This window comes from Ranitomeya variabilis, chromosome 7 (assembly GCF_051348905.1).
Source record: "Ranitomeya variabilis isolate aRanVar5 chromosome 7, aRanVar5.hap1, whole genome shotgun sequence".
NCBI lineage: Eukaryota > Metazoa > Chordata > Amphibia > Anura > Dendrobatidae > Ranitomeya > Ranitomeya variabilis.
In genome coordinates, this window is record NC_135238.1 from 177,042,078 (window position 1) to 177,054,802 (window position 12,725).

General features: G+C 42.5%; 1 protein-coding gene across 3 annotated transcripts in view; it reads left to right on the forward strand.

The window, feature by feature from the left end:
- DRC11 (dynein regulatory complex subunit 11) overlaps nt 1-12,725 on the forward strand; it is a 237,768-nt gene that overhangs the window by 201,833 nt on the left and 23,210 nt on the right. For all 3 annotated transcript variants that reach the window (XM_077272350.1, XM_077272351.1, XM_077272349.1), the window contains 3 exons: nt 4,336-4,403; nt 5,013-5,095; nt 7,101-7,208. In XM_077272350.1, coding sequence (XP_077128465.1) covers nt 4,336-4,403; nt 5,013-5,095; nt 7,101-7,208 — 259 coding nt within the window. The remainder of the gene's footprint in view (nt 1-4,335; nt 4,404-5,012; nt 5,096-7,100; nt 7,209-12,725) is intronic.

Genomic DNA, 12,725 nt, shown 5'->3' on the forward strand with positions numbered 1-12,725 from the left:
CATGGTTACATAGAGCAGTAGGACTACATGCCACAAGACAACTAGTCCTCTCTCCTGCTGACAAAACACTGATTTTATTGAAACTGCAACTAGCTGCTTAGTAGGTGACACATCATTGGAATGAGAGTCTCTGCTCTTACATCATGTTACCCTCAGATTACATAGTAAAAACCTGTTGACAGATTTCCTTTAACTGCTTAATTCCACCTGAAGTTTACATCTATACATTAAGTTGTATGCAATCTTACGAACTGCAGCTATCACTAAGATCGAATGGGATCCAGTTGTCACGGATCCCTCTCCGTGGCGTCACTAATTTGTCATGTATCCGCTCTCAGCAGGTGACTTGGGGTTGTGCCTGCATGGGTTAATCTATCTCCCCACCAGTCCAGCATTCAACCTCTGTCCTATGCTGTAATGGGAGCATAAATCACACACCGACCCAGGCCACACACCCACTCATACACGCTGCCACCACTCACCGAATACTCGGGCGATGAGTCCCGGAAATAGTACTAATACTGTCTACCACTCATACGGATCATACAGTTTAAGGCAATGGATTCTTTTAGAACATTCAAGCTTCAACTTGTTAAAGTTTTATGCTTTAATGCAAAAAGGTTCAGTGCTTACAGTAAGAAAAAGGTATAAAAATATGGTAATAAAAAGACATATAAATATGCAAAACAGTTATAAAATAAAGGGAGAAACTTACAGAAATATCGAACTTTGCAGTCTGGTACTCTGTCCCTGAGGGAGGGCGAAATATAGAATGGAACACATCAGCTCTCCAGGCTGCCCCCACATGTGAACTAGGTTTAGTTTAGTAAAACTCTTGATGAAGAGTTGTAATACTGTTGCTAAATTGATACTTGAAAGGGTTTTCCCAAGAACAAAAGTTAATTTTAATCAATAGATCTTGGAATAATTATAATTTCCACATTTAGATGTGTATAAATAAAATGTTCCTGTTGTCAGGGAGAGACTTGGTGAGCGAGAGCTAATAACCCGGGCTCCTGCAATTTCCCTAAGACTAGGGAAATCCTGACTGACCTTCTACCTGAAGTTTACACTGATGGTGTACATGTTCAGGCCTTGAACCTCACCCTAACTTCTGAGCTCAGCCCTAGGCTGAAACTTCCACCCACCACCCAGTGAAGAGGTAATACTTAAATACCCACAGTTAGCACAGACAAGGATAAAGGAAAATATACACCACGCCGCAGACACTCAGGAATACACTATAAATGTGCAGGGCAAAATAAACACAAATATAGGAAGGAGTAAATAAGACGAAGGAATATACACCACCAGCAACGAATCTCCAACCACCAGCTCTCCACTCCAGACCGAGATAACAACGCAAGACAGAAGCTATAATCGGCGACGCCCAATGATCAGGAGAACTATTTAAAGGCCATGGAAATGGCCCAGCTTCTACCTCTAACCCCTGGGTGACCAGCCAGGACGGCATCATGATGCTCCGCCAAAACCTTTAGGCAGAGATGAAGCGGAACAAAAGATTTGTTGATGGGAAGCTCAGATGGTACCTCCTCCTGAGCCTCGGCAATCTCAGCCTCAACCTCGGTAGTGAGAGCCGAAACCACAACACCCTTTTGGAGGATGGGTACTGGATCCTCCCGAGGTTCTCCCCCCGGAAAACACCTGAACAGAGCATCCGCCTTAGTGTTTTTAGACCCTAATCTGTAAGTGACCACAAAATTGAACCGCGTGAAAAACAATGCCCAGCGAGCCTGCCTGGGGGACAGACGCTTGGCTGACTCCAAATACAGCAGATTCTTATGATCGGTAATAACAGTTGCCTGATGGACCGACCCCTCCAAGAAGTGTCGCCATTCCTCAAAGGCCAACTTAATTGCCAACAACTCCCTGTTGCCGATATCGTAGTTACATTCGGCGGACGACAGTTTCTTGGAGAAATAGGCGCACGGACGTAAACCACTCAAATATGAGCCTTGAGATAGTACCGCCCCCACACCATCCTCAGACGCATCGACTTCCACAACAAATGGTTTAGATACGTCTGGCTGCACAAGAATGGGGGCTGAAACAAAACTGTTCTTAAGAAATTCAAATGCGCGCACAGCAGCCTCAGGCCAAACAGAGAAATTGGAACCCTTTTTAGTCATGTCAGTTAGCGGTTTAGCAATGATGGAAAAATCCTTGATAAATTTCCTATAGTAGTTAGAAAACCCAAGGAACCGCTGAAGTGCTTTCAGGTTATCAGGACGTTCCCAATGCAGCACCGCCTGCACCTTAGCGGCGTCCATTTTAAAACCAGAAGCAGACACAATATAACCCAAGAAAGGCAACTCTTGAACAGAAAATACACATTTCTCAAGTTTAGCATACAGCTTATTCTCTCTGAGAAGCTGTAACACCTGCCTGACATGATCTAAATGAGCCTCACGGTCGCAAGAATATATGAGAATGTCATCTAGGTACACGATAACGAATTTCCCCAAAACATGCGAGAACACATCATTGATGAAATGTTGGAACACTGCAGGTGCGTTAGTCAACCCAAACGGCATCACCAAATTTTCAAAATGACCCTCAGGGGTATTATAAGCCGTCTTCCACTCATCACCTTGACGGACTCTTATGAGGCTGTACGCCTCCCTGAGGTCAAGCTTGGTGAACCACTTAGCACCTGCCACCTGGTTGAACAAAACTGGTATCAGAGGCATAGGGTATGGATCACGAACCGTAATCTGGTTCATCGTAGATTTTCCCAAGAGAAGAAAAAAAACTCTCCACAGAGACAAATGCCGCAGAATCAGATGGCAAAGAAAACGCCCACGCTTGGGGACCACTTAACAATGACAACACCAGGCCCACACGCTGAGTCTCATTACCCGAAGATATCGGGCGCATACGGAAATATAGTTTGCAAGCTTCATGAAAAGAAACAAATTTACTGCGTTCCCCAGCAAATTTTTCAGGCAACGGAAATTTAGGCTCAGTAACTCTTCCTGTCGCTCCAGCTTGCACATTGGACACTGCTAGTCCCTGTTGCTGCACTGCCCCCCTCAACTCAGTGACCTGTAGGGACAGCGCCTCCAACTGGCGGGTTATGGAAGTCATGGGATCCATGACAAAAAAAAAAGAAACCCTTTTTTTTTTTTTTTTTTTTTTTAGTTGTTGTTGGGCCGATTATAATGTCAGGGAGAGACTTGGTGAGCGAGAGCTAATAACCCGGGCTCCTGCAATTTCCCTAAGACTAGGGAAATCCTGACTGACCCTCTACCTGAAGTTTACACTGATGGTGTGCATGTTCAGGCCTCGAACCTCACCCTAACTCCTGAGCTCAGTCCTAGGCTGAAACCTCCACCCACCACCCAGTGAAGAGGTAATACTTAAGTACCCACAGTTAGCACAGACAAGGATAAAGGAAAATATACACCACGCCGCAGACACTCAGGAATACACTATAAATGTGCAGGGCAAAATAAACACAAATATAGGAAGGAGTAAATAAGACGAAGGAATATACACCACCAGCAACGAATCTCCAACCACCAGCTCTCCACTCCAGACTGAGATAACAACGCAAGACAGAAGCTATAATCGGCGACACCCAATGATCAGGAGAACTATTTAAAGGCCATGGAAATGGCCCAGCTTCCAATCCGAGGATCAGGTAAATTAACCCCGGAACAGCTAGACAAAATCTAGCAGATGCCAATGAGTAAATAGTGGTCAAAAGCGGAATTACCGCTGTCTGTCGGACGACCTGGTCTGAACAGCGTCCGACATGACACCTGTGCTGAGATAATCTTATAAATGTGCCCCTGCTGTGTACTGTGTAATGGCTGTGTCTGACCCAGCAGGTACAAGGTCTGATCATACCACAGATCATACCGAAGATACAGACAGGACAGCAGGGGATCACAGCTGATTCTTTCTTTGAAGTAAAACATTGTTTAAAAACAGGCCGGGAAATGTTTTATCTCACAAAAAGAATCAGCTGTGATCCCGTGCTGTCCTGTCTGTATAACTCTCTTTTGCGTTCTCCTCTGCCCAGGAGATGTAGTATGATCAGACCATGTCCCTGTACGGTCAGACACAGTCATTACACAGTACACAGCAGGGGCTCATTTATAAGATTATCTCAGCACAGGAACGTTTTATTCAATCACATCCAAACGTGAAAGTTATTATTATTCCAAGATGTATCGATTAAAATGAAGTTGAAATAGTGAAGCCAGCTTCATGCACTGAATGCTGTAACAGCAGCATTCTTTATGATTATTGTGTAAATGCATAAGTTATACCTTTATGTCTACACTACCTAAATATGTCTGACTACAGAAAAAGAAAAAAGGGAAGAAAAGTGGAAAGAGAAAGAAAAAGAAGGAAAAGGACTTAACACCAGACAGGTATGTGACTTTTAGTATTTTACCTAAAGACCAAAAAACCTAAACAGGTGACAAGACATCAGGTAAAGGACAAATTGGGCACATAGGGCTCAACATATATAAATCTGTCACATTAAACATGTATGTTTCTCACTTGTTAATATGAACTAGGGTTTTTTCTACATAGGTTTCGGCAGAATTTAATGATGTCACTTCTGTAAGTAACCACGCCCTGGCACTGACTGACAGCCAGCCCAGCATTAGAGCAGGCTGTCGGTCAGTGTCGGGGCGCGGTTACAGCGCCATCTGACTTCCTATGAAAAGCCATCTGCACCCTTATACTGAAGGCCTGAGCCTGCAGGAGAAATAAAGTGAATTTTCTCCTGGCAGTGGGGCTTTCAGTGCAGGCGCCGGGCAGTTTCAGAACATGATTGACCTGAAGATTAACCCCATATCTGCAGGTTAATTGTGTTTTTTTACATGACAGCTTCCCTTTAAAATAAAACTGCAGCCCCTGATGAGTCATCACTGAAAGATTTAAGTAATTAGCAGATGATGTTTCCACTTGCAATGCTTTATTATAATAAGTTACATCCATTGAATTATATATATATATTGTTCTATCTACAGGACAATTGACTCACTGTATGAGGAGCTGGTCACAGAAGGTCTTCTCATCAAACCGAAGCCTGTCAAACTGTCAGATTTTATTGGTAAGCAGTAGGGATGAGCATTAAAGTGCTCGGATGTTCATTACTCGAGCCAAGCAATTCTTAATTCTCGGATGCTCATTTTGAGTAACAAGTATAATGGTGGTCTAAGGGATTAGCCCTTAAAGGGACCTTTAGTAGGATGGTTCAACTTCAGCACCAGTAGCATCACTAGAGGACGCTGATTAATGAAATTACGCACAAACAAACCTGAACAACTACTCTCTCCCTCCAATCACAACTGTCCCTGAGCTGTGCAATGGCATCACAGTGCTAAGTGTGGCGCCAGTCCATTTATAACCTCTGATGGGGTAATGTGGCCAGCCAATCACAATAATGCCACTACCAAGATGGCTACACCATTACAGTGACTGGTAGACAGTCTCCACGTGTTTGTTGGCTGTGTAAAAGGTGCCAAATATGCGGGGGGTAGTCCGAGCATTCAGTCCGAGCACCCGCCAATGCTCGATGAGTGCCGAACAGATCCGAGCACCTAGATCCTTGAGTGAGATCCAAGTATCGCCGAGAATGTTCATTCATCACTATCAGGGCTGTCCCACACGTCCAGATAATTCCGGTACCGGAATAAATCGGTACCGGAGTTATCTGTGTCCGTGTGCCTGGGAACGTGCGGCACACGTGTGCCGCCCATATGGCGAGTGGGTACCACACGGAGCATGTGGTACCCACGCGTGTGGTACCCTGCATCGTGCTGAAGCCGCAATTCATATGTTCCCTGCAGCAGCGTTTGCTGCAGAGAAAATATGAATAACAGTGTTTAAAATAAAGATCTATGTGTCCGCCTCCCTCCCACCCCCTGTGCGCGCCCCCCCGCTGTTCTGAAAATACTTACCCGCCTCCCTCGCTGCTTCCTGGTCTGGCCGCGGCTTCTCCTGTATGAGGTCACGTGGGGCCGATCATTTACAGTCATGAATATGTGGCTCCACCTCCCATAGGGGCGGAGCCGACTATTCATGATTGTAAATGAGCGGCCCCACGTGACCGCATACAGTAGGAGGCGCGGGGCAGAGAGGAAGGAGTGACAGCCAACGTGGGAGCGGGTGAGTATTTTCAGGACAGCGGGGGGGCGCACAGGGGGTGGGGGGGCGGCGGACACATAGATCTTTATTTTAAACACTATTATTCATATCTTCTCTGCAGCAAATGCTGCTGCAGGGAACATATGAATCGCGGCTTCAGCACCATGTGGGGGGGACAGCGCTTACTGTAGCGCTGTCTCCTGCACGCACACGGACCCCAGACGGAGAACGTCTGTGTGAGGTCCGTGTTTTACACGGACCCATTGACTCTATTGGGTCCGTGTAATACGTGCGCTCCCACGAACACTGACATGTCTCCGTGTTTGGCACACGGAGACACGGTCCGCAAAAAATCAATGACATCTGCACAGATGCATTGATTTTTATGGGTCTACGTGTGTCAGTGTCTCCGGTACGTGAGGAAACTGTCACCTCACGTACCAGCCTCAAGGAGCAGTTTTCTAGCTCTTAGTACTTCTTTGTGCCATAACTGTATATATGGCTATCTTATCATAACAGTATTAAACAAGTTGCATAGTCACCTCGGTAACATTTTCCTTATAGTAAAACTCCAGAGATGTTTTTATACTGTACTCTTTTCTCAGTGACTGACTGCAAAATGATTGAGAAACTTTTCTTACAAGCCCCAGTCATGTCGTCGTTGCCCACTTTGAGCCTACGCTACAACCTCTTCTTTCACCTTTTACTGCAAAGAAATAAGAGCAAGAGGTATTACCGTAGATAGAAGAGCAAGTGATTCAAAAAGTATCTGCTGGGCACAAAAATTGAAAGATGAATATTTACTAAACTTTTATTTCTGGAATTGTGGAGGATTGTTCATCGTCATTGAGAAGTAGGGAAGGCGAGCTAGAGTTTCAAAATAGTAAAAATATTGAATATTTGCTATAAATATCATGTACGGTAATAAACCGCATTAATAACTGGGCACATTTGTGTTTTTCTTCCAGGTGAATATAGCTATTTAGGCACTACGTTGCGCCAGGCTGACATAGAACCAATGCCATCTCTTAGTGACGTCAAACAGCTTCTCGTCCTGTACGGAGTGTTACCATTAGGTGAGCAAATATGGCTTTTGTGAATGTTTCTTATACTCGACATGATACTTTAGCTACAATGGTAGAAAAACAGACAAGGGCCCCACATCCAAAACTCACACATTGACTTATTGTGGCTAAAGAAAAATGTACAAAACTGAACACAAGGTTCTGAGCTAACATTCTGAGCAGACTGTATGATGCCGCATCATGGCAAACCGCAGTCCAAGTGTTTTGTCATCTTCAGTTGTAAGACAATATTTTAACGTGACCAGAAATTTATTTTCACATTTTTTGGTTTTTGAATCTAGTTTTTTTTAAGTCTCCTTGGTGTTGTAGAGCTAATTGTCTTAGTTTTATTCTTTAAAATCTTCTTCAATTCTTGTGTTATGTATTCCATTAATCCGTAGAGGCCAATCTTTTTTTATTGGAAACAATAAATCGATGATTTCATGATATCCTTAAACAGAATCTGTCACCAGGTTTTTGCTATGTAATCTGAAAGCAGCATGCTGTAGGGGTTATGAGCCTGGTTCCAGTGATGTGTAACTTACGAGACTTATGTTTCAATAAAACCTGTGTTTAATCAGCAGGAGATTATCACTACAGGACTAGATGTCTCGTTCCCCATATTCAGCTGCTCTGTATAACCCCACCCTCACCACCGATCTTCAGCTTTCTACCTATGCACAGTGTACACAGAAGGTTTTCAATCAGGTCTGTGGGTGGGATTATACAGGGCTCAGCATTCACAGCACAGCCACATCTACATCAGAGAAAACTGTTTTATCACAACAAATAATATATTGCTGGAATCAGGGTCTCTGCCCCTATATCATGCTACTCACAGATGGGGTAGAAAAAGAAACAGCCTTTCCAACACCATGTCAGAATACCAATGCACCAACAGGATGCATCAGGCCACCATGATAAAAGCCGGGGCAGCACTGGTGCAAAATACTGATGAAACAACCACTCACAAACCTACCAATTCATGGAGGGGGCGGTTGCCTAGTATTAAAAATGCACATAGATGAGGCTTGCATAGGGTGCAGGTCACATAGATACTTGTGGTGCACAGTGTTTATCAATACTATTAGATCAGGTGAGCTGCCCAGCACTATATAAGTGCACCCCACAAGGACAGATACCCCAGCTAACCCAACCAACACTAAAGGGTCTAGTTGCATGATGCATAAAAATGAAACAATGTGCAATAAACGGATGATAATGTATTAAATACATATGGTATCTAGGTCAATATTTTGGCACAAATACTCAAGCTATCAACCCGCGTCAGGGGTCCTCATTGTCTTGCGAGACCCTACACTAAAATCTAAAATGGTTTATATTAGCTGGTTCAACCGATGACCTATAAAAAGGTTGTCTCATTACCAAGGTGTCACACAAGAAACGTATCGTGATGGGTAAAACCAGTGAGCTGACTCAAGACCTTATCATCCTTATTGTTGCAAAATATACTGATGGCATTGGTTACAGAAGAATTTTCAAAACTACTGAAGGTTCCAGTGAGCACTGTTGGGGCTATAACATGGAAGAGCAAAGAACATAATTTCACCATTAACCAGAAATGACCACGTGCCCCCTGCAAGATTTCAGACAGAGGAGTGAAAAGAATTATCAGAAGAGTTGTCCAAGAGCCAAGGACCACTCGTGGAAAGCTACAGAAATACTTGGAATCAGCAGGTACCATTGTTTCAAAGAAAACAATAAGTAAAGCACTCAACGTGCATGACCTGTATGTACGCTCACCATGCAAGACTACATTGCTGAACAAAAAACCATGTTCAAGTGCGTGTAAAGTTTGCTCAACAACATTTAGACAAACCTGTGACATACTGGGAGAATATAGTCTGGTCAGATGAGAGCAAAATTGAACTCTTTGGATGCCATAATACACACCATGTTTGAAGGCCAAATGGCAATGCATATCACACCAAAAACACCATACCATCAGTGACACGTGGAGGTGGGAACACCATGGTGTGGGGCTGTTTTCAGCATATGGCACTGGCAAACTTAATTTCATTGAAGGAAGGATGAATGGAAATATGTACCCAGATAAAGTCTGCTGCCATCTACCAGTAGGATGATGATGATGATTAAATGAGGGTGGACATTTCAGCAAGACTATGATCCCAAACACACAGCCAAGGAAACTCTCAATTGGCTTCAGAGAAAGAAAATAAAGTTGCTAGAATGTCCCAGCCAATCACCTGACCTGAATCCATAGAAAATCTGGGGAAGTAACTAAAGCTCAGAGTTCATAGAAGGAGCCCACATCTACAGCTCAAATCCTTTAGGATTTGAAGAGTGTGTGGAAAAATGGGACAAAATAACACGAGAGCAATGCATGCGCCTAGTTTCCCCATACAGGAGGCGTCTTGAAGTTGTCCTTACCGACAAAGGTTTTTTGTTGTTGTACAAAGTATTAACTAGATTTCAGTAAGTGTGTTAAATACTTTTTCACTGTTTAGTTTCTCATTATTACACGTAACACTGTTGCTGTAAATTATTGATGAGCGAACGTGGGCAGATAACCTCTTATCCGAGCATGCAAATCATGCAGCCAAAAGGACTCAAACATAATATACGAGCACTCCCGGATGCTTTGATAGTGTCCGAGCATGTTCACTCATCACTAATGGACATCTATGGTTTGATTTCTTTGGTGATGTGTTCAATACTTATTTCACCTCCTGTATTTACTGTTATTCCAGTGCTTGGTAATTGTTATTTGTAGTTTGCAACATTTCCTGATTCTCAGCTGTCGTGCTCTTTGTGTTCATAAGTGTTCAGTCATGTTTTATTGTACCATATTTTTTAATAATAGATTGCTATGCAGATGTGCGCAAGCACAATACAATGGTTGGCAACAAGACTGAAAGTGTATTCTTTGAAATGTGAATCAACTATTTTAACTGCAATGTTCAAAAAGTCAGTGCTTTCCTTCCTCCTACTAGTCTTCAAAAATAATCACCTATCCATTCAACAGGTTACTATTGTTATATCGGTGAGGGTCTCACTGCTGAGGTCCCCACTGATCGCCTGAACAAGGGGAACAATATGGAACAGCTGGTCATAAATGCGCTATGCCACTCCATTCATTGTCTATGTGATATGCAAATATGCTTTTCAGAGAGGACGAGTACTAGAACTTTATTACCATCTATTTGGGTAGTAATTCTAAAAGAGAATATTGACTCTTTAATGAGCCTTGCCACATGCCTATACATTTTCCCCCTTAGACTCCCTGTCAAATGTCTTTCAATTTGCCAAATCAAACCTCCTGTTTTGCACTACTGATGGGTAAATACCCTGAAACACGTTTCTGTAAATAGAGTGCCTGGCTTTGCTTTTTACCTTAAGTCATGCGGCAACGTTAGTTAAAGGGTAAATATCGTATTAACTTTTAGGATTGCTACCATCAATTGGTGGCACTAGCGTTCTAGTCCGCTACCTCTCTGAAGAGGATATTTGTACATTGCATGGTCTATAAGCGTTCTTACACCGGCTTGGCACTCTCCACAAGCAGAAATCTAGAAGGGAATCTAGACCCTTTGTCTATGTGAGTGATGCAGAGTGCAAGGGAAACAAAGGATATAGCTTCCTTTTTGTGACAAATACCCCTATCCTGTCAAGACTGGAATCCCTCCTTAAAGAGCACCTGTCAGCAAGTTTTTACATAAGGAAGTAGTGGTATGGCTGTATGGGAATTCATCTCCCCTGTAAAAACGATACCTAGTTTGTAGAAATCCAATATTTTTTATTTGGAAACATTGGTTCCTTTTTTATAGTGGAAATGTGGTAGTCATGGCCGAATATGTTGGCATCCTTGAAATTGTTCCAGAAAATGAAGTATTTCTCAAAAAAAATTATTGCAATTACACACGTTTTGTTATACACATGAATATTTAATTTGTGTGTATTGGAACAACACAAAAACAGATAAAAATGACAAAATGGACATCATTTCTCACTAAATTCCCAAAATGGTCTGGACAAAATAGTTAGCACCTTTCTAAAATTGTGGGTAAACAACTTTGTTTCAAACATGAGATGCTTGTTTAAACTCACCTGTGGCAAGTAACAGGTAGGTGCAATATGAAAATCACACATGAAACCAGACAAAATGGACATCATTTCTCACTAAATTCCCAAAATGGTCTGGACAAAATAGTTGGCACCTTTCTAAAATTGTGGGTAAACAACTTTGTTTCAAACATGAGATGCTTGTTTAAACTCACCTGTGGCAAGTAACAGGTAGGTGCAATATGAAAATCACACATGAAACCAGATAAAAAGGGGGTAAGTTGACTAACTCTCTGGATTGTGTGTCTGTGTGTACCACACTAAGCATGAGAAAAGAAAGAGAAGAGAACGGTCTGACGACTTGAGAACCCAAATTGTTGAAAAATATCAACAATCTCAAGGTTACAAGTCTCCAGACATCTGGATGTCCTTTTGTCCATGGTGCTCAACATAATCAAGAACTTTACAACCCATGGCACAGTAGCTAATTTCAATGGACGTGGATGACAGAGAAAAATTGATGAAAGGTTGCAATGCAGGATAGTCCGGATGGTGGATAAATAGCCCCAATCAAGTTCCAAAGAAATTCAAGCTGTCCTGCAGGCTCAGGGTGTATCAGTGTCAGCTAAAACTATCCATTGGCACTGGAATTAAATTAATTGCTATGGCAGGAGACCCAGGAGATCCCCACTGCTGACACAGTGACATAGAAAAGCTAGACTGCAGTTTGCCAAAATGTAGGTGAGTAAGTAAAATCCTTCTGGGAAAGTGTTTTGTGGACAGATGAAACTAAGATAGAGCTGTTTGGTAAAAACACAATTCTATTGTTTACTGAAAATGCAATGACGCCTACAAAAAGAGCACAATACCTACAGTCAAATATGTTGGAGATTCAAAGATGTTTTGGGGCTGTTTTGTTGCCTTTGGCACTGGTACCTTGACTGTGTGCAACACATCATGAAATCTGAAGATAACCAAAAGATTTTGGATACAGTTTTGAGCACATGTGAAGAGATCTTAAAATTGCTGTTGGGAGAATACACCCTTCAAATAAGAGAGACCTGGAACAGTTTGGAAAAGAAGAGTGGTCCATAATTTCAGTTGAGAGGTGTAAGAAGCTTGTTGTTGGTTTTAGGAAGCAATTGATTGCAGTTATGTATTTCAAAGGATGCACAACCAAACATTAAGTTGAGCGTGCCAACAATATTGTGCTGCCCATTTTTGGAGTTTTGTGTGACATTATGTCCAATTTGCCTTTGTTTCTCTGTTTTTGTGTTCTTCCAATACACACAAAGGAAATAAACATGTGTATAACAAAACATGTGTAATTGCAATAATTTTGTGTCAGAAACACTTCATTTTCTGGAGCAATTTCAAGGGTGCCAACAGTTTTGGCCACAAATATATATACCGTATATACTCGAGTATAAGCCGAGATTTTCAGCCCACTTTTTTGGGCTGAAATTGCCCCTCTCGGCTTATACT